The sequence below is a fragment of the Hyla sarda genome, chromosome 6 (genome assembly GCF_029499605.1).
Source record: "Hyla sarda isolate aHylSar1 chromosome 6, aHylSar1.hap1, whole genome shotgun sequence".
In the NCBI taxonomy this organism is placed as follows: domain Eukaryota; kingdom Metazoa; phylum Chordata; class Amphibia; order Anura; family Hylidae; genus Hyla; species Hyla sarda.
Window position 1 is genome coordinate 35,014,431 of NC_079194.1, and position 23,354 is coordinate 35,037,784.

Consider the following 23,354-nt stretch of genomic DNA (forward strand, 5'->3'; position numbering starts at 1 on the left):
AAATCACGGCGGAATCTTCCCTAGCAGTTAATTGAATCGGATTGGATTTTCATTATGTTCTTGTCGGATGTGACAAAAGGGCTAATAAGACCGTACAGCGTCTTGTTATAGAGGCCTTAAGTGTCTGGGCTAATGGATCGGCAAGAGAAGGAACCTGGGAACTTCCTTGTAGGAGAAGAAAGGTTTGTTGTCTAATATGATACGGCAGCCGGAGATGTCCGGGGGAAGGATGTTGCAGCATTCATTACATCAGTGTTTCCCAACCAGGGTGCCTCCAGCTGTTGCAAAACTACAACTCCCAGCATGCCCGGACAGCCGAAGGCTGTCCGGGCATGCTGGGAGTTGTAGTTTTGTGACAGCTGGAGGCACACTGGTTGGGAAGTTCCCAGATTCAAGGAAGTTCCCAGATTCATGCTGGGAGTTGTAGTTTTGCAACAGCTGGAGGCACCCTGGTCAGGAAACACCACATTACATAGATAGGCTGTCTGGGCATGCTGGGAGGTGTAGTTTTGCAACAGCTGGAGGCACCCTGGTTGGGAAGTTCCCAGATTCAAGGAAGTTCCCAGATTCATGCTGGGAGTTGTAGTTTTGCAACAGCTGCAGGCACCCTGGTTGGGAAGTTCCCAGATTCAAGGAAGTTCCCAGATTCATGCTGGGAGTTGTAGTTTTGCAACAGCTGGAGGCACCCCGGCCCTTTTTCCCTGGTTGGGAAACACCACATAACATAGATAGGCTGTCCGGGCATGCTAGGAGTTGTAGTTTTGCAACAGCTGGAGGCATACTGGTTGGGGAGTTTCCAGATTCAAGGAAGTTTCCAGATTCATGATGGGAATTGTAGTTTTGCAACAGCTGGAGGCACCCTGGTTGGGAAACACTGCATTACATAGATAGTCTGTCCGGGCATGCTGGGAGGTGTAGTTTTGCAACAGCTGGAGGCACACTGGTTGGGAAGTTCCCAGATTCAAGGAAGTTCCCAGATTCCTGCTGGGAGTTGTAGTTTTGTAACAGCTGGAGGCACCCTGGTTGGGAAACACCACATTACATAGATAGGCTGTCTGGGCATGCTGGGAGTTGTAGTTTTGCAACAGCTGGAGGCACTCTGGTTGGGAAGTTTCCAGATTCAAGGAAGTTTCCAGATTCATGCTGGGAATTGTAGTTTTGCAACAGCTGGAGGCACCCTGGTTGGGAAACACCACATTACATAGATAGGCTGTCTGGGCATGCTGGGAGTTGTAGTTTTGCAACAGCTGGAGTTACACTGGTTGGGAAGTTCCCAGATTCAAGGAAGTTCCCAGATTCATGCTTTTGCAACAGCTGGAGGCACCCTGGTTGGGAAACACTGCATTACATAGATGAGATGGTAAACGTAGATTGATCACCCAGCCAGTGAATACAAGGGGTTAAACCTCTCCTGCCCAGGCTGCATCTTTAATAAACTCAATGTTATAATTATTTTTTATTTTCATTTTGCGACTAAAGCAAATCATTGATCATGAGCGGCAGCGAGATTTTATGTCCGATCAATAGTTATTTGTTCTGCAAGATGGGAAAATAATGTAAAATATATACGGCGAGCGCCGAGTATTTCTAAATGGCTAAATAACAATGTTTAGATTGCGTCTCATTTGTTTACTCACCGCGGGGGATGGGCGGCGGGTTAGAGGAGACGGGAGAGCGTCTGGCGTACGGCCGGATACACACCGGCGCAGGGCAGTGCGACCGTAATATGGATCCGAAATAAGGAGGACGCCATTGGGATTGCTTCAGTATTGCATCTCTATTCTGTACAGTAAATACTGATGGGAGGAAGTTAAAGGGGTACTCGGGGGGTGAAAAATTTTCTTTTTTTTGTTTTAAAATCAACCGGTGCCAGAAAGTTAAACAGATTTGTAAATTACTTCTATTAAAAAAAATCGTAATCCTTCCAGTACTTATTCGTGGCTGTATACTACAGAGGAATTTTTTTTTTTTTTTTTTTGGGGGGGGGGGGGGGGGGATTTCTGTCTCGACCACAGTGCTCTCTGCAGACATCTCTGTCCATGTCAGGAACTGTCCAGAGCAGGAGAGGTTTGCTATGGGGATTTTCTCCTACTCTCGACAGTTCCTGACATGGACAGAGATGTCAGCAGAGAGCACTGTAATCATGACAGAAAAGAAATCCAAAAAGAAAAGAATTTCCCCTGTAGTATACAGCAGCTAATAAGTACTGAAAGGATTACGATTTTCGAATAGACTCCGGTCGGCTCATTTTTTTCCCATAGTATATCACGATTTTCAGTCCGGCCACAAAACTGGACACGGGGGAGAAATGAGACTCTCTGACTCCAGTCGGCGTTTTGCAACATCTAGAGGGCAACAGTTTGGTGACAACTAAGCTTAGAAAAATTGATATAACCAAGAACCATACAAGACTGGTCTTAGCCCTTATCCTTGACTATAAGCAGATCACAAAATATCCCGTAGCTAAAACCCCCAGTGATCAGCTCAATCTAGAAGAGACCCTTACAGTAATTGTTCAGTTTTACCACAGCACCACCACAGGTGAGACTAAGTATTGCACCATGCTCATTCAAATCAGTGGGTTGTCTGTGTGAGGGTGCATTCACACCATGTTTGTCAGATCGGGCGCTACCGTATCCCAGCTGGATCTGACAAACGTGGTGTGAACGCACCCTCACACAGACAACCCACTGATTTGAATGAGCATGGTGCAATACTTAGTCTCACCTGTGGTGGCGCTGTGGTAAAACTGAACAATTATTGTAAGGGTCTCTTCTAGATTGTGGAAAACTTTTTTTTTTTTCTTTTTAAATCAACTGGTGCCAGAAAGTTAAACAGATTTGTAAATTACTTCTATTAAAAAATCTTATTCCTTCCAGTACTTATTAGCTGCTGAATGCTACAGAGGAAATTATTTTCTTTTTGGAACACAGAGCTCTCTGCTGACATCATGACCACAGTGCTCTCTGCTGACATCTCTGTCCATTTTAGAAACTGTCCAGAACAGGAGAAAATCCCCATAGAAAACATATCCTGTTCTGGACAGTTCCTAAAATGGACAGAGGTGTCAGCAGAGAGCACTGTGGCCATGATGTCAGCAGAGAGCACTGTGTTCCAAAAAGAAAAGAATTTCCTCTGTAGCAATCAGCAGCTAATAAGTACTGGAAGGATTAAGATTTTTTTAATGAAAGTCATTTACAAATCTGTTTAACTTTCTGGAACCAGTTGATTAAAAATAATAATAATAATAATAATTTTTTCCACCGGAGTACCCCTTTAAGACCAGTTTTGTATGGTTCTTGATTATATACATTTTTCTAGCTTAGTGAGTCACCAATCTGTTGCCCTCCAGATGTTGCAAAACTACAACTCCCAGCATGCCCGGACAGCCAATGGCTGTCCGGGCATGCTGGGAGTTGTAGTTTTGCAACATCTGGAGGGTCACAATTTGGAGACCACTATAGATGCACCATAGAGCTCCCGACCATAAAGCTGATATCCCACATATATTCTTTGTACTTTTCCTCCTCCTCGGTATCTCCCCCCCCCTCTCTTCCCGCCATAGTCGCCGTACCCGTCGTCCATCACTGTACCGTAACTTACTGTCGGAAGCGCCAAATAATGCGGCGTCTCTCTCTCCTCCTCGGCGTGAAACATTTTTGCTTTCTTTTTCTATTGATGTAACACTTACAGGCAGCCATGGAAAAATCAATAGAGACTTTTCATTTAGTGTCCACATGCGGCCCGGCCAGGACTCGCGACGGCCACACGATTAATCGCTGTTATTTTACTTTCGCTAAAAAAAATAAAAAAAACACGCCTGCGTGTGTCCCCTTCTTATTTAGACGTAACAGAGGGATATGTCATGTTTATCCAGGGAAAGTTCAGTGTGCACCCATATAATCTTCCCCTTTATTTACAGGGTCATTGACTTTGAGGAGTTGTGGCGAGTCAGGACAGTAAAGTAACACATAGAACAAAAGATATAAATACAACATAAAGATCTTTATCCAGAATAGACTTTCAGTTTCCTTCTGTTCTGTGTCCGTCTCTAGATCATTATAAATGCAGTGACGGGGGATGTCTGTAGGATTCACACCGGAGCCCAGGACATCTGAATTACATGTATAGAGGTGTAATGGAGGCAACAGATAGATATTAGGAAAGATATGAGATGGATCAATAAATAGTGTGAAAGAGAGATAGATAGATATGAGATAGATAGATAGATATGAGATAGATAGATAGAAATGAGATAGATATGACACAGACAGATAGATATGAGATAGATAGATAGATAGATATGAGATAGATAGATAGAAATGAGATAGATATGAGACAGACAGATAGATATGAGATAGATAGATAGATAGATATGAGATAAATAGATAGAAATGAGATAGATAGATAGAAATGAGATAGATAGATAGATAGATATGAGACAGACAGATAGATATGAGATAGATAGATAGATAGATATGAGATAAATAGATAGAAATGAGATAGATAGATATGAGACAGACAGATAGATATGAGATAGATAGATATGAGATAGATAGATAGATGGATAAATATTAGATAGATAGATAGATACCGTAGATAGGAGATAGATATGAGACAGACAGATAGATATGAGATATAGATATAAGATAGGAATGAGATAGATAGAAATGAGATAGATAGATATGAGATAGATAGATAGATAGATAGATCGATAGATATGAGATAGATAGATAGATCGATAGATAGATACATATGAGATAGATAGATGGATAAATATGAGATAGATATGAGTTAGATAGATATGAGATAAATAGATAGATAGATAGATAGATAGATGTGAGATAAATAGATAGATGGATAAATGAGATAGATAGGAGATAGATATAAATGAGATAGATAGATCGATAGATAGATAGATATAAGATGAATAGATATGAGATAGATAGATAGATAGATATGAGATAGATAGATAGATAGATATGAGATAGATAGATAGATAGATAGATAGATATGAGATAGATAGAAATTAGATAGATAGATATGAGATAGATAGATAGATATGAGATAGATGGATAAATATGAGATAGATAGATAGATATGAGATAGATATGAGATAGATAGATATATATATATATATATATATATATATACGAGATAGATATATAGATATGAGATACGGTAGATAGATATGAGATAGATAGATATGAAATAGATAGATATGAGATAGATAGATAGATATGAGATAGATATGAGATAGATAGATATGAGATAGATATGAGATAGCTAGATAGATATACGATAGATAGATAGATAGATAGATAGATAGATAGATATGAGATAGATAGATAGATATGAGATAGATAGATAGATATTAGATAGATGGATAGATAGTTACATATGAGATAGATAGATATGAGATATGAGATAGATATGAGATAGATAGATATGAGATAGATAGATAGATAGATAGATAGATATGAGATAGATAGATAGATAGATATTAAATAGATGGATAGATAGTTACATATGAGATAGATAGATATGAGATAGATATGAGATATGAGATAGATAGATGATAGATAAATAGATATGAGATAAATAGATAGATAGATAGATAGATAGATAGATAGATATGAGATAGATAGATAGATAGATAGATAGATGATAAATAGATATGAGATAAATAGATAGATAGATAGATATGAGATAGATAGATATGAGATAGATAGATATGAGATAGATAGATATGAGATAGATAGATAGATGATAAATAGATGTGAGATAAATAGATAGATAGATATGAGATAGATAGATAGATAATAAATAGATATGAGATAAATAGATAGATAGATATGAGATAGATAGATATGAGATAGATAGATAGATGATAAATAGATGTGAGATAAATAGATAGATAGATATGAGATTCTTTATATACAGGGAGTGATGTGTATTGTGTGATTACTTTCTAGCATTTATCATTGTGAGTGAAATGTAAAATCTAATATTAAGAAGTCGTAATGTTCCGCTCCGTGTGTAGTTCTACCCCAGTAGATATCATTCTAGATATTTCCCTGACATACAGAAACCATTCACTGCTGACAATCACACTTCTGGCATTGAGTATGTGTGACGCCCTTACAGGCCTATTACCATGTGACACTATACCCCCCCCCCCCCATCCTTTACATATGCAGATAGATCCTATACATTGCCGCCATACTATAAAGCTGAGCTCCCGATGCCGCTGAGCTTTATGTCGTTGCCTTGGGACACAGCCATCAAAGTGAGTTAAAAGCAGAGCAGAAAGTCCTCAGTCAGCACTGTGTCTCCGAGCCTCCGCCACGCCAGGCCTCCCCGGCTGCACTATGGATTTGCTGTCTATCAAAGGCAAGAATACAGTACTCCGGTTAATGGATGGATTATTCCGTGTAATGATATTAGGCCATTATTGATACAGACGGCACGGAGGTGACCTTGTTAGACCAAGACAACTATATTAATTGATCATTTGGTTTCTACAAGTTTAATCCCCTGATACCTTTTAACCCTTTATAGGTATTTCCTTTTTTTTTTTGTTTTCCTTCCCAAACACTGTAGGATAGCTGTGAACTGGCTTATACATGAAAGAAAGGTAATTGAGACAAAAGGCTGGATAATCCACATACCTTAGAACAGTGTTTTACAACCAGGGTGCCTCCAGCTGTTGCAAAACTACAACTCCCAGCATGCCCGGACAGCCGTTGGCTGTCCGGGCATGCTGGGAGTTGTAGTTTTGCAACAGCCGGAGGCACCCTGGTTGGAAAACACTCAACTTCAGCAGCTCATAAGTACTGAACGAATTAAGTTTTTTTTTTTTAAATAAAAGTAATTTACAAATCTGTTTAACTTTCTGGAGACCGGGGACTAAGGGTTTTATTATGTAACATCTCCATAAACCAGCAACAGCTGGAGGGGAGGCAGTTTGGTTGGGAAACACTGGACTTTGGTGTTAAAGGGGTACTCCGGTGGAAAACATTATTTTTTTTTTTTAAATCAACTGGTTCCATAAAGTTGAACATATTTGTAAATTACTTCTTAATCCCTCCAGTACTTATTAGCTGCTGAATCCTACAGAGGAAATCGTTTTCTTTTTGGAACACAGAGCTCTCTGCTGACATCACGAGCACAGTGCTCTCTGCTGACATCTCTGTCCATTTTAGGAACTGTCCAGAGCAGCATATGTTTGCTATGGGGATTTTCTCCTACTCTGGACAGTTCTTAAAATGGACAGAGATGTCAGCAGAGAGCACTGTGCTCGTGATGTCAGCAGAGAGCTCTGTGTTCCAAAAAGAAAAAAAACAATTCCCCTGTATTATTAAGCTGCTAATAAGTACTGAAAGGATTAAGATTTTTTAATAGAAGTAATTTACAAATCTGTTTAACTTTCTGGAGACCGGGGACTAAGGTTTTTGTTACGTAACCTCTCCATAAACCTATTATTTGTACCGTCCACTTTAATGTTTTAAACATTAGAATACCCCACATTATGGGGAGGAGGGGAGGATGAGTTATGTGAAACAATTGTGTAGATCAATGCTGTTATATAGAGCAAGAAGAGCGATCTCCGCAAACTGTAGATATCAGTAGTAGGGCAAGAAGCCCTGTAAATGCAGCGGTATTAAAGGGGAACTCCGGCCCTAAGACATCTTATCCCCTATCTAAAGGATAGGGGATAAGATGTCTGACCGCGGGGGTCCGCTGCTGGGAACCCCCGCAATCTTGCATTCGGCACCCACCTCTTTGAGCTGCATGCCGCACTGCCAGCTCACAAACTGCCGGGTGCCGACCACAGGGCCGGAGTATCGTGACGTCACGCCCCCTCCCATAGACATGCATAGCGGGGGCAGGGGTGACATCACACGGGGGAGGAGTCGTGACATCACGATACTCCAGCCCCGTGGTCGGCACCCGGCAGTTTGTGAGCTGGCAGCGCGGCATGCAGCTCAAAGAGGTGGGTGCCGAATGCAAGATTGCGGGGGTCCCCAGCGGTGGGACCCCCACGGTCAGACATCTTATCCCCTATCCTTTGGATAGGGGATAAGATGTCTTAGGGCCGGAGAACCCCTTTAAAGTTTACAAGGAAAGCTTAGATTAGGAGCAGAGAAAAGTGCGACCATACGCCCGGGTGATATCTGCGTAAGTGTATTCATGTTTAGACCAGCTTACATATTATAAACTGAGGGGGTCATAGATTGTAAGCCCTCGTGGGCAGGGCCCCTCTATAAATATATATATATATATATAAATATATATATATATATATATATATTCTGCAATCTAGTCTGTCACGTCCGTTGTACCTGTGTCTGTATTATGTATTTTAATCTTTATTAAATATAAATTGCCCTGGAACCAATTGCACTAAATAATAATAATAATAATTCCACCTTAAAGGGGTACTCCTGTGCTCCAGCCTTTTGAGCATCTGGTTCAGAAGGCTTGGATCAGCGGCCGTGGTCACGACGTCATGGCCACGCCCCCTTGTGATGTAACGTCACGCCCCCTCCATTGATGTCTAGTAGCGACTGCTGCTCCAAGCCTTCTGAACCGGATGTTTAGAAGGCTGGGGCACGGGAGTACCCCTTTATTTGGTCACTCTCATTAAAACAAATTTCTGCTATTGCACTCCTTATGGTAAATAAAAAATATTTCTAATATACTTTGTTTAAAAAAAAAAATGAAGTTTTCTATGTTTTATTTGTGCTTAAAAAAAGCTCAAGAGCACATTTTCCCCCATCTTATACACAAACTTAGGACCGAAGCCCAAACACAGGAAGTGCAGCCTGGAGTGCTGATGGGGGGGGGGGGGGGGGGGGGGGGGGGTGTCCATCCAACAGCATATGGCAGTTAAGTGTGAGAAGAGCTATGATTGGATGAGGCTGGACACCCCCCCCCCCTCAGCACTCCAGGCTGCACTTCCTGTGTTTGGGCTTTGGTCCAAAGTCTGTGTATGAGTTGGGGGAAAATGTGCTCTTGAGCTTTTTTAAGCACAAATAAAACATAGAAAACTTCATTTTTTAAACAAAGTATATTAGAAATATTTTTTATTTACCATAAGGAGTGCAATAGCAAATTTTTTTTTAATGAGAGTGACCCTTTAATTTAAGAGTTCCCACTGAGATCATCTGTGTATGAAGACTGACACGTAATGCACTGTGGGGAAAAAAAGTATGCAAATTAGCACTTGTACAGATGGAAGAAAACCGTCTCTCTAGTGCCACCTATAGGTGTCTGTAAGTTAATGTTCGAACTGTATAAGATACTTGACTAGTGATAGAAATATTGGCCAAACTAAAGTCCCTATCACAAGGAAGAGGCAGCGACTATAGATGGGTGGCTCCCCTTTTTGGAGGAGACTCAGGCTCAGATTACATGTGCAGTTTTAGAGGCATTTTTTGAATGCTGCAAAATTGTGAAGTTCTGCGGAATCTGTTGGTGCTATATAAATTATGGTATCGGGTAAGACAAGTGGCCGGCATTGAAAGGGTATTCCAGGAATTCTTTTTAATTTGACTATGGTACAGGGGCTGTAAAGTTAGGGTAGTTCATAATAAAGTGTCTGTACCTGTGTGTGACGGTTTTCTCGCAATTCTTCTGTGATTTTTGCCCCAATATTTATTTTTAACAGCATACAAAATGACTCAGGTTTGCACTGCGTGGAGACATGACATCACTAGTCAGGTGTTCAAAGGGAGCCTGTCCTGCTTCAATGGGTGGAGCGACCGCTGGGTGGGAGAGAGATCATTTTGCAACAGCTGTAGGCACCCTGGTTAGAAAACACTGGTCTTTTGAATGGAATGCAGCTCATTTGTGTTTCAATGGGCCCCCCCGGCTGATGTGTGGGAGGGAGGAAAGTGACTTACAAACAAGGAACTATGGGATGTGTAGTTTGAGAGAACGAACTTCAACAGGAAATAGCCAGTTCACAAAAAGCTAGCCACAGGGTTAGGGTAATCTCACAACATAGCCATTTAGCCCCAAGACAAGCGCAGATCCTTCCTAAGCATGTCCATTACTGTCTGGCAAGTAAGTGCTAAAATCAACTTATGGTGGCTAACCCCTTTAAGTGATAATATAAAGGCTGTCTGTGCATACTGAGAGTTGTAGTTTCACAACAGCTGGAGGCACCCAGGTTAGGAAACACTGCCCTAAGGGTTTCCTCCACAGGGTATTTTCCTCTTACACAGTCTAAAGGTGGCCATTTAATTTTAAAAGCTGTCAGCTGAGTATTAATTTGGCCCAACAGCTATGTATCCCAATCTCCCTCTACAGATGACCGTTCACTGCAGCCAATCATTTATGTGTTTTACACCTATACCTAAAATTCCGGACAAAGCTTTGACTAAAATAACATAAGGTTTATTCAGTTGCACAGTGCGTTTCGGGGGCGCTGCCCTCTTCATCAGGTCCGTAATAACATAACAGTAACAGGACAGTTTGAAACATTTTGCAACTTGATAGAAAAGTTTTAATAGTAAACAGTAAGCAGTAAATCCTTGTATTCACCTTCTTCCCCCAGTTTTCCACAATACTCCGACTATAGGCTCCTCGGTACGGCTATCTGTGCACGCGATGAAGCCATCTTTATTTACACCGTGCCATCTCTATTAGCCACTAATTGTAAAAGGGGTTAATGATGTATTTGATTAGCGGCCATCAATCCGGCAGCCTTCACGGCTAAATAACACTGTTTGGTTTTACTCCATTAAGAAAGCTAAGCGGCGCCCGGTGCTGATATTCTGTTTAATTAGCAGAGTGAATGTGATTACAGTATAATGTATGCAGGATAGCCCGGGTGTGTGCGCCGAGCAATACGCTGCCGCCTGCCTCCTCTGTAATGTATTCAAAAGGACCTTAGGGTCTACTGTTCAATAAAGATGGAGAAACATACACGGCCCCTCCACGCGCTGATTCGGAGGTTGCTTTATGAAATAAAAAAAATAAAATAAAAAGTAATTAGTCCCCGAGTGAATAAACCGGATTAGATTAGATGGGGCTTGTTCGGGGAGACTGAAAGGATGTTCTGCTTAAGATGTTACTATGTAAACTTTGCATTTACAAGCAAACATTTTAGTGTGGAGGCTTGTTTGACATGGAAGCGCAACATCCGACGTCCTTGTGATCCTTTGCTTTTTGCTCGAAATAACCAGTGCTTAGTCCTCTCTGTGGTAAAACTATAGGGACGGAAAAAATAATATAATAAAAAAAAAAATCACTGGCGCATTACGGATTGTCTTAAAGTCCAAAAATGAAGTCTATGCCAGCAATGAGGAAGCAAAGATTAGGGGAAAGGCATTAAAAAAAAAAAATAAAAATGTGGCATAGAGATTGGTAGCAACATACAGAGCCACATGTAAAAAATGGGTATTCTGGGATTCCAAAAATTGTTTATATGTTGCTTAGGGGTAAAAGTAAAAAATATATGACTCTTACCTGCCCTGGTCCCCTGCAGCTTCTGCTCCATCTCTGGTCTCTGCTTGTTCCTGAGAAATCTCAGCAGGACCTGTGAGCTCAGCCAATCACTGGCCGCATGAGTGTCCTGTCACAGTCATTGGTTGGTGGAGTGTGCGGGTCCTGCTGAGACGTCTCGTCTCGGTAGCAGGAATGAGACCAACAAGGCCCCGGAAGGCATTGGACCAGGAGCTGTGGAGGACTAGGACAGGTAAGTATCAATCATACCCACATTTACCAGCCAACCCTTTCCACCCAGCAACATGTGAAAAATTTTGGATCCTGTAATACCCCTAAGTGGTTTTACCAGGTTTTGAAGTGAAGTGTGCTAAAATTTTTTGCAAATAATACTATGTGCCAAAATTGTGCAGAAGTTTTTTAACCTTTACTTTAGAAAGTGACTGAAAAATTTAAGTGTTTTAAAAAAGTGGGTATAGCTTTCATGTTAGAAAGACATTTACAAAAGATAAAAGCCAAGAAAAATTGTGCTCATGGTAGGCGTACATTTAAAGGAGTTCTCCAGCATAATGTGATTTTAGTACGTACCTGGCAGACAGTAATGGACATGCTTAGTAAGGATCTGCGCTTGTCTTGGGGCTAAATAGCTATGTTGTGAGATTACCATAACACTGTGGCTAGCTTTTTGTGAACTGGTATTTCCTGTTTGAGTTTTCTTTTTTTGACTACAAATCCCATAATTCCATTTTCCTCCCTTCCACACATCAGCCACCCCACCCATTGAAACATAAATGAGCTGCATCCATTCAATCAGGGTGCCTACATCTGTTGCATTAGTTGCAGATTGATCTCTCTCCCACCAAGTGATCGCTCCACCCATTGAAGCAGACAGGCTCCCTGTAATCAGCTGACTAGTGATGTCAGGTCTCGGCCGCATTTCAAGCTGGGAAAACTCTGAGACGACAGTCAGTTTGTATGCTGATAAAAATAAATATTGGGGTGAAAATCACAGAAGAATTGTGAGAAAACCGTCACACACAGGTACAGACGCTATATTATGAACTACACTAACTTTACAGCCCCTGTATTATAGTCAAATAAAAAAAAAATCCTGGAATGTCCCTTTAATTTTCTGACTATAAGGCAGTCCAAAGTGTGTCAGATTTATAAAGAGGCACCTGGTTCTCACCGCTTCTTCCTGATGATGTGTTGTTTTGGCAGGAACTTCCCTGCTCAGTCAATCACTGGCTTCACTTGAGTCCCCCTTTAGCCAGTGATTGACCACTTTTTGCTAAGACAGCACGTCATCAGGAAGAAGCAGTGAGGACCAGGCACTGGAAGCGTAGGGGGCACGGCAGTTTCAGGGGACCAGGAGAGATGAGTATAGGTTGTTTTTTTCTTTTAAACCCTCCTCCAGCCATATATAATTTTTTTTACATTCTCAGAGAGGGATGTGCACAGACATTTGGGGGGTAGGGGCTGAATAAAAAAAAAAAAGGGGGGGGGGGGCATTTCTTATAATTATTTATATAAATGCCCACTCTTCAATCTGCACCGCAGGTCAATTTCCATCTAAAATCTGTATGGAATCTTTCTGTAACGTTTTGATGAACTTTTTAAAACCCTATCTGCTTTGCCGCTGCAGAAATCTTGCCGAAAATCTGCACCATATCCACCAATGTGGACATACCCGAAAAGGATTTCACCTTTGCCTCAAGAAAATGCATTTGTCTATTATACACATCTTGTTAAAGTGGTACTCCGGTGGAAAACTTTCTTTTTTTTTTTTTAAATGAACTGGTGCCAGAAAGTGAAACAGATTTGTAAATGATTTCTAATTAAAAAATCTTTACCCTTCCTGTACTTTTTAGTAGCTGTATGCTACCGAGGAAATTCTGTTCTTTTTGAATTTCTTTTTTGTCTTTTCCACAGTGCTCTCTGCTGACACCTCTGTCCATGTCAGGAACTGTCCAGAGCAGCATAGGTTTGCTATGGGGATTTTCTCCTGCTCTGGACAGTTCCTGATACGGGCATCAGGTGTCAGCAGAGAGCACTGTGGACAAGACAAAAAAAAAAGAAATTCAAAAAGAAAAAGAATTTCTTCTGTAGAATACAGCTGCTAAAAAGTACTGGAAGGGTAAAGATTTTTTTTTAATAGAAGTCATTTACAAATCTGTTTAACTTTCTAGCACCAGTTCATTAAAGACATTTTTTTCCACCGGAGTAAACCAGCCTCACATTAACTTCCTTAAAAAGGTTGGCTATCCAGTATTGTAAAAAAAATTCTGGAGCTGAGAATAAAGAGAGAGAAAAAAAACTATACTTACCTAGCCCTGACCCCCTGCAGCTCCCATTAAAGGGGGTTTAATGGGAGCTGCAGGGGGTCAGGGCTAGGTAAGTATAGTTTTTTTTTCTCTTTATTCTCAGCTCCAGATTATTTTTTACAATACTGGATAGCCAACCCCTTTAAGGAAGTTAATGTGAGGCTGGTTTAATGCACTGTTTTTTTTGGAAGGAAGCAAAGAATAAAATAAATAAATAAATAAATAAAAAATAATAATAATAATAAATAAAAAAAAGACAGGCAGTTTTTTATGCAGTTTTTCCAGCCAAAGCCAGAAGTAAATTCAAAAGAATTGGTAAATAAAATGAAAAAAAACTTCTATTTCTAATTTCTGCTGGAACCACTTCTGACTTTGCCTCAAAAAAAGTGCATAAAAGAAACACAGTGGTGTGAAATTACCTTTAATAGGGTTATCCCAAGATCCAAAGTTATCCCCTATCCACAGTATAGAACAGTGTTTGCCAACCAGGGTGCCTCCAGCTATTGCAAAACTACAACTCCCTGCAGGCCCGGACAGCCGAAGGCAGGGAGTTGTAGTTTTGCAACAGCTGGAGGCACCCTGGTTGGGAAACTCTCTCTCTGTAATAACAGATTACGCCGAAAAAATATTATCCCAGACTGGGAAAAGAAAAAAAATCACTTAAAGCCTGGTAAGATCTGGTAAGTGCCGTGACTATCCAAACGTGTTTACACATGCAAATGTCTTGTTTCGGATCCGGCCGCGCTCGGGCTGTATTTAACCAATGAAACCTGACATTGTCCTTGATTCACGATCGTCCTGTAAGAGGTGACACTTTAACCTTCCGCTCGGCTCACCTCGGATGAGGATATATTGTCTATTCGATAGAAAAATAAAAATTCATGAGAATCTTCCGCAAGGTTAAAGGCCAGCGGTCCATCTATTTTCCACCGATGATCAGTCACTGAGATATATATTTTAGGAGGTGGCGCCTGGCGCAGATCATTCTGCTCTCCAGCTGAGTGTAGCAGATGGTTCATTAGCATAGTCCCGGCCTGTCCCAGGATTTCGCTATCATTTAGAAAAATGTCTCACGGAAACAAGACTTCTTGTCTTATTTTATTAGAATTAACGGCGCGGCGGGTCGGTTTCTAAATTCACCTTGGGTCAGAAAAATTAATCCGGAATGATATGAATTGTGCCGTACTCTGGTTTAAGGATAGGAAGGACTCTGGAGACTCATTAGGAGGGTCGTATATTATATTCTGCCTCGGGAAAATCCACAACCTTTGTGTCACTAAAGGGTTTGACCTTGTTCTATTTAAGTTATCCTTGATTCTGCCTTGATTGAAGTTATATAAAGAGTTTTCTAATGAAAACATACCGAAGCTATTTTAATGTTTCATTACGACCCTCTCCGCATCCCGTAAGACGAGCAATGTCAACAACTAATACGCTGCGCTCCATGAATGTCCATTACCCGGAACGGGAAATTCGCGTTAGTTAAGGTTTTTTTTTTTTTTTTTATTGGTATAGGAGTATTCTCAGGTAGCAGTTGTGGTTATACAAAAAAAAATAAAAAAAGAAAAGAAAAGAAAAAAAGAAAAAGTGTTAGGCTCAGAATGTGTGTTAGGGTCCCATCCGAAATGAGGCCACCTCCGCGTGGTGGATGGGGGGACACGTTTTGATCAAAAAGTGTACCAAGAGTGCTACTGCAACCTTCTTTTTTTGTATACTCAGCAGTTGTTGTTATACCTGCTTTCATCAAATTTATATTTATTTATTGTAAAATAGTAATATGGCTATAGGATCAATTATCTGTGCCGAATTGTTATGTCCTGCGATTGACTATTATAATCATTATAATCTTATGTGAGAATACTGTATATACTATAGGTCTTTTCTAAGCACTTATAGGGATACTCCAGGCAACTTAACTTATCAGAAACGTATCCTTATCTACAGGATTGATGGGTGTCTGATCGCAGGGGTCCGACCACTAGAGCTCCCTATGATCTCCTGTACGGGGCCCATGGCTACTTACCAGTCACTTGCCCTCGTCTTCGAGGCTGGAGCACGCCGAGGCAGAGGCGTAGATTGTAGCTTCTGGACCCCAATGCACCTGAACCAGGGCTCCATATGCCAATTATAATACTAGTCTCTTATGGGGCAGATGTGCTTTGGGGCCCCTTTAGGTGCCAGGGCCCTGGTGCGACTGCATCCTCTATAGCTACGCCTGAGGATAGATAGGTAGCAGGGGCCCTGTACAGGAGACTGCAGAGACGGACCTCCTGTGATCAGACACTTATACCATATCTTGTGCATAGGGAATAAGTGTCTATTAAAGGAGATATCCAATGCTGAAAAAGTTGGCCCCTATGCTAAGAATAGGGGATAAGTTTCAGATCACGGGGGGTCCGACCGCTGGGGCCCTCCGCGATCTCCTGTATGGGGTCCCGGCAACCCGCGGGAAGGGGCGTGTTGACCACCGCACGAATCGGGGGCTGACACGCCCCCTCAGTACAACTCTATGGCAGAGCCGGAGCACTGCCTTCGGCAATCTCCGGCTCTGCCATAGAGATGTATTGAGGGGGCGTGTCAGCCACCGCTTTGTGCGGTGGTCGACACCCGCTATCTGGCCAGTGAGCTGGGGCCCCATACAGGAGATCGCGGGGGACCCCAGCGGTCGGACCCCCCGCAATCTGAAACTTATCCCCTATGCTTAGGATAGGGGATAAGTTTTTCAGCACTGGACTGCCCCTTTAAGTTCAGTTCCCCGGAGTACCTCTTCAAAGAAGACTCACTTCTCGACTTACTTCTGTATGGACTATTGAAGGAGTTATTCGGTTTAGAAAATTTATTAACATAGAGTTAATAAAGGGGGGGGGGGGGAGTCCTCAATTCAGGATTCCTCACCTCTTGGCTAGAACGGAGAGCTGTTACAAAGGGCGTCACATTTCTTTCCCACTGATTTGAATGGCCATGTAATGCTTAGTTTTACCTGTGGTGGTGCTGTGGGGAAACTGAATACTTTCTGTAAGGTTCTCTCCTGGTTTATGCTGATCACTGGGGGTTTCAGCGGAAGGGAGGATATTTTTTTAAAATCTGCTTATAGTAAAGGAATCTTACTAATGTTAAGTCATATTAGACAAAAAATCCTAAAAAGTTGAGCGCAAATTGAAAACTGAATTGAAAGATGGTGGACATCAAAGTATACTATGGGTGAATGAGAATACGTAGTGTGTTGTGTGATTCTTTATGGTGCAGTCTACAGTAGTTTATATCTAGGGAAATAGTAAATATGTAAGGGAACAGGTAGCTCAACAAAATTTCAATTTCGAAATTTCAAAATTAATGTTTGACCCAACAAGTCTTGGTAGTAAGTAAGGTCGTGTACCTCATACAACATGAGGAGACATAATAACAAACTAAAATTTCTACCATCTTTAAATTGGGTTAATTTTGTAAATTGTATGTATAAATGTATACAGGTCATATTAAAAAAAAAAAAAGCATAAAATGAATATATAAAAAAAATAAAAAATAGTTTATAATAATAATTGTTTTATATACTGTACAATATACCTCACTTTATCTTTTTTTTTTACAGTTTTTTAATTATTTTATTTATAAATTTTTATCCAAATGTACAATAAATGTTTTTTTTATATCCTATATACATACTATATACTACATTATACTATATCATATTCATACTAAATGCAATATTTACATATTTATCCATACCATTTACAAATTAACCCAACTTGAGGACAATAGTTATTTTTCTTAGTTTACATCTTGTACTATAATAATAAGGAAATGTGCTAATTTGTGTCTTTCCTATTTGCTCTAGACGTGAAGAACTTGGAGAACTTCCAGTTGGTGGAGGGAGTTCAGGAACAAGTCAATGCTGCTCTTCTGGACTATACCCTGTGCAACTACCCCCAGCAAACAGACAAATTCGGGCAGCTTTTGCTACGGCTACCGGAAATCCGCTCCATCAGTTTGCAGGCGGAAGAATATCTCTATTACAAACATCTCAACGGCGACGTACCGTGCAACAACCTTCTCATCGAAATGCTTCACGCGAAGAGGGCCTGACCCCCTCCCGCCTCCCCGCGGAATCTGAGCACAAACCTTCACAAAGACTATTTAACTTTAAACAAAACAAAAAAAAAGACTTAAAAAGTCCGAAAAAAGGTATAATAATCACATTTCTTAATAGTTAATACGTGATGCATCAGGGTATTTGTATTTCAAACTGTGAATGACATTACATATCCCCCCCCTTCCCAAAAAAAAAAAAAAAAAGGATTCTGCACGGGACACTGCCTGAACTCAACCTAGCCAAAAGGGAGGAATCCAAAAATGGTCGGACCATTGCTCCTGAAACGGGATCAAGGAAAAAATGAGAACAAAACAATGCATAAATAAAAAAAAAAAAGCTACTTTAATCCCTTATTTAGTTACACCGAGTATGTCTATGCATTTCCATTTCAGAGTGTTTTTTCTGGTTGGCCAAGGACTGAATTCAAACCAAAAAAAATGTTCATATATGTCTATATGAATATATATCTGCATGTAAGAGACTCTATATACGTTTATACGGTGGCCTTGTTGGAGACGGGGGGCAAAATGCACAGAGATGCTCAGTATAACTAGTCTAGAAAAAATGGGCTTGTTGTCCGTATCGGCCGCCCGAGGTCGACCTCCGAATCCCAAGACTTAAACGAGACGTCGCACGTTCGGCAGGAGAGATGCTACTGGGTTGCTCATATGTACTTTGCACTGTGTTCGTGGTATTTCTTATTGTTACAGGAGATGGCAACGCTCTCTATCTTTCTCTCGTTCCTTTGCCATCAGCCATTGGAAATCAAATCTTTGTAAAGCAGAGAACAACGTTGTGCGTATATCATGTTGTGCGGACGTCCACTTACCTGTATCGAGCATATTCACTGCTTTATGGTGACAAGACTTTACCCCTATGTTGTGGTCACTTTAGTGACGGCAATATTCACCTTCTTTTATAGAGCTGTTAGCAAGTTTACTTTATTCACAATGGTACTAGCGGAACAGACCAGCGCTATCCGTGTATTCTGGTTCAATCGCTGCTTCTGGTTCAATTCACCTTTAATTTGCCTACATAGGGGAAGATTTATCAAAACCTGTCCAGAGGAAAAGTTGTTGAGTTGCCCATAACAACCAATCAGAGAACTGCTTTCACTTTTGAAAAGGCCTCTGAAAAATGAAAGAAGCGATCTGATTGGTTGCTATGAGCAACTCAGCAACTTTCCCTCTAGACAGGTTTTGATAAATCTCCCCCATCATGTCCACATTTTGTTTATCTGTTTTTTTTTTGTCTATCCAAATTTCTTAAATTTCCATTCAAAACGTAGTCATGCGCAGAAAGAACAAGGTTTATTCTAAGATCCAAAGTTATACCCTATCCACAGGATAGGGCAGTTTTTCGCAACAAGTGTGCCTCCAGCTGTTGCAAAACTACAACTCCCACCATCCCTGACAGCCAATGACAAATCCTCAACTCATAAATGGAGTAAGAAACCACAACACGGGGTGCGCCCGTTATGAAGGTAAAATAGCGTAAGAAACTGTAGGGTCCTTACCCGTAGGTGTTGCGCTCATGGCACAACACCTACAGTAGCGTCTGGAGAGAACGATGCGTGAAGGCTGCCTCGAGGAACGTCAGTCAATCCGGTAGGGAAATGATACGAGCATGTAGAAAGTGGTTCCTCTGAATGAAGGCGCCTCTCCTAGTAGATGTATGGTTTAATATTTTATTGCAACGCGTTTCAATCACGAACTGGGATCTTCATCAGGCATACAGTGCATGAGACATGAACAAGTTATATATACATGACATGATGACCACTTCCGGATCGCCGGAAAGAAGCCGTATGCAAAATGCAGGTAAACGTGCATGTAGCAAAAAAAAAATGGAATTATAAAATCAAAAGAAGAATAAGAAAAAGAAGAGCAAAATATGTTTTTTTTTATTGTTCTTTTGCTTTTATTATTCCATTGCAATCGGCATTTTTTGCTACCTGCACGTTTACCTGCATTTTGCATACGGCTTCTTTCCGGCAATCCGGAAGTGGTCATCATGTCATGTATATAACTTGTTCATGTCTCATGCACTGTATTCCTGATGAAGATCCCAGTTCGGGATTGAAACGCGTTGCAATAAAATATTAAACCATACATCCACTGGGAGAGGCTTCTTGATTCAGAGGAACCACTTTCTACATGCTCGTATCAAATCCTCAACTCAGACAGAGTCATCTTCCAGCACCCAGGAAACCTGTAGGAAATCCCAGCAGTTGGACATCCATTACTCCATTATTTATTCTTCTATACCAGTGTTTCCCAACCAGGGTGCCTCCAGCTGTTGCCAAACTATAACTCCCAGCATGCCCGGACAGCCGAAGGCTGTCCGGGCATGCAGGGAGTTGTAGTTTGGCAACAGCTGGAGGCACCCTGGTTGGCAAACAATGTTGTATACTGTGGATTGGGGATAATTTTGGATCTTGCGATAACACACCACTGTGTTTTTTTTTTTATGCACCTTTTTGACTCAAAGTTAGAAGTGGGTCCAGCAGAAATTAGAAGTAGAAGTCCTTCCATTTTATTTCCCAATTCTTTTGAATTTACTTCTGGCTTTGGCCTGAAAAACTGCATAAAAAACTGCAGTTTTTTATTTTTTTTTATATTTTTGTTTACTTCCAAAAAACACTGCATGAAACCAGCCTCACATTAAACTTCCTTAAAGGGGTTGTCCAGCGTTGTGCAAAAATTCTGGAGCTGAGAATAAAGAGAAAAATAATCTATACTTACCTAGTCCTGGCCCCCTGCAGTTCCCATTACGCTTTGTCCGGTCCCCAACCTTCTGTCTTCTTCATTCTTTTTGTTGCAGGACCTGCCGGCTCAGCCAATCACTGTTCAAGATGGGACACTGTTGTGTCCTGTGATTGGCTGAGCGGACAGGTCCTGCTCCAAGCACTTGTCTCGGAATCAGGAAGGAGACAAAAGACCAGGGGACTAGGCCGAAGGGAATGAGGGTAGTGGGGGCACAGGTCCTGCAACAAAAAGAATGAAGAAGACAGAAGGTTGAGGAGTCGGACAAAGCTTAATGGGAACTGCAGGGGGCCAGGACTAGGTAAGTATAGATTTTTTTCCTCTTTATTCTCAGCTCCAGAATTTTTGCACAACGCTGGATAGCTCCTTTAAGGAAGTTAATGTGAGGCTGGTTTCATGCAGTGTTTTTTGGAAGGAAGCAAAAAATAAATAAATAAATGAAAAAATAAATAAAAAACTGTGTTTTTTTTAATACAGTTTTTCAGGCCAAAGCCAGAAGTAAATTCAAAAGAATTGGGAAATATAATGGAAGGACCTCTACTTCTAATTAATATTTACACAATATCTGATAACCCCTTTAAAGGGGTTATCCAGGAATAGAAAAACAGAGCAAATTTCTTTAAAAAACTGCTCCCCATCTGTCTCCAGGTTGGGTGGGGTTCTGCAGCTCAATTCCATTGAAATGAATGGAGCCAAGTTGTAATAAAACACACAACCTGGGGACAGACGTGGAGATGTTTTTGAAAGAAATTTGCTCTTGTTTTCTATTCCTGGATAACTCCTTTAAGCATCACAAATGAGCAGCTTTACTGCAAACTATAGATAGAAAAAGATATGTAACCATATCAAATGGTTATTATCTGCCTATCTATTTTTCTATGTATCATAGATGGAATGACAAGCTCAATGCTGCAGTACGATGCTCCGGTATCCCTACAACAACACTTCCTGTGCACAACAGTATATATATATATATATATATATATATATATATATATATATATATATATATATATATAACGCTGCAGTTTTTATTGTCTTTTTATTTTTTTTATTTTTTTTTTTAAACAAAGCCATAAGTGGATTTTAAAAGAAAGAAATGTAAAATACAAACATTAAAACTTTGATTTTGGATCCACTTCTGGCTTTTCCCCCCCCCCCCCACAAACCATGTATGTGGCGCCATCCTAACAAAAATGCTTCACATTGGACTAAATCTTTGTTTGCTTTTTTTGGAAATAGGGGTGACCTTGAATTAGTTTAAGCAGAACTCTATTGCATGGAATATACAGAGTCCAAACAAGACATTCTCCGGTGGAAAACTTTTTTATTTTTTATTTTTTTAAATCAACTGGTGCCAGAAAGTTAAACAGATTTGTAAATTACTTCTATAAAAAAAATCTTAATCCTTCCAGTACTTATTAGCTGGCTGCTGAATACTACATTGTATTTTGGAACACAGAGCTCTCCTTACATCACAAGCACAGTGCTCTCTGCTGACATCTCTGTCCATTTTAAGAACTGTCCAGGGTAGGAGAAAATCCCCATAGAAAACATTATGCTGCTCGGGACAGTTCCTAAAATGGACGGAGATGTCAGCAGAGAGCACTGTGCTCGTGATGTCAGCAGAGAGCTCTGTGTTCCAAAAAGAAAATAATTTCTTCTGTAGTATTCAGCAGGTAATAAGTACTGGAAGGATTAAGATTTTTTTAATAGAAGTAATTTACAAATCTGTTTAACTTTCTGATGCCTGTTGATTTAAAATAAAAAAAAATGTTTTCCACCGGAGTACCCCTTTAACACCAAAGTCCAGTGTTTCCCAACCAAACTGCCTCCCCTCCAGCTGTTGCAAAGCTACAACTCCCAGCATGCCCGGACAGCCAAAGGCTGTCCGGGCATGCTGGGAGTTGTAGTTTTGCAACAGCTGGAGGCACCCTGACGAGGAAACACAGCCCTTGAGGTTTCCTCCACACGTTTTTTTTCCTCTTCTGTGGGCTGGAGGATGACTCTTTGTTGAGGATTTCTTGTTGGCTGTCCAGGCATGTTGAGAGTTGTAGTTTGGCAACAGCAGGAGGCGCCCCGGTCTAAAGAAAGGGCCAGTCCCAAAATGCATTACCTGGCAATAAGATTTTTTATTTTAACTCCTTGATGCCACCTACACGCGGTAAATAGTATCTTAGTTTTTTTTTCCTTCTTTAAACAGACACAATGTAACATTCCTATTTTTGCACTATGAGAGTTTTTCGGAGGTTTTGTAACTTATGGAAAAAGATCTTGGAGTCGAATCGAATAAAAATGAACGGGAAAAAAAAAAACGATTTCAGTATTAAAATGATAGGCGGGAGCCCATCTGTTTATTGAACGTAAAGCATTAATCCATAGCATTTGGGTGAATATCTGAATGTATAAAATGTGGCAATATGAAATAAGCCTATGGTCAGTGTTTATATCAATGATGAACCTACAGCGACACCAGGGGCAGACATGCAAAACAACGGGACCCCTGTGCAAGAACAGTATATGGGGCCCTTGTTTCCAAATTGTTCATTTGTTGATAGATGGTTGGACATTCCCTCCAATCCACTTGAAGTTATGAGACTTAAAGGGGTACTCCGGTGGAACACAATTGATTTAAAATCAACTGGTGCCAGAAAGTTAAACAGATTTGTAAATGACTTCTATTTAAAAATCTTAATCCTTCCAGTACTTATCAGCTGCTGT

At 40.7% G+C, this 23,354-nt stretch overlaps 1 protein-coding gene across 3 annotated transcripts in view; it reads left to right on the top strand.

Annotated features, from left to right (window-relative positions):
- The window catches only part of NR5A2 (nuclear receptor subfamily 5 group A member 2), a 164,708-nt gene extending 145,758 nt beyond the window's left edge, over positions 1-18,950 (top strand). For all 3 annotated transcript variants that reach the window (XM_056523481.1, XM_056523480.1, XM_056523482.1), the window contains exon 7: positions 17,614-18,950. In XM_056523481.1, the coding sequence (XP_056379456.1) occupies positions 17,614-17,861 (248 nt within the window). In that variant the 3' untranslated portion in view covers positions 17,862-18,950. The remainder of the gene's footprint in view (positions 1-17,613) is intronic.
- Positions 18,951-23,354: the final 4,404 nt, after the last annotated feature.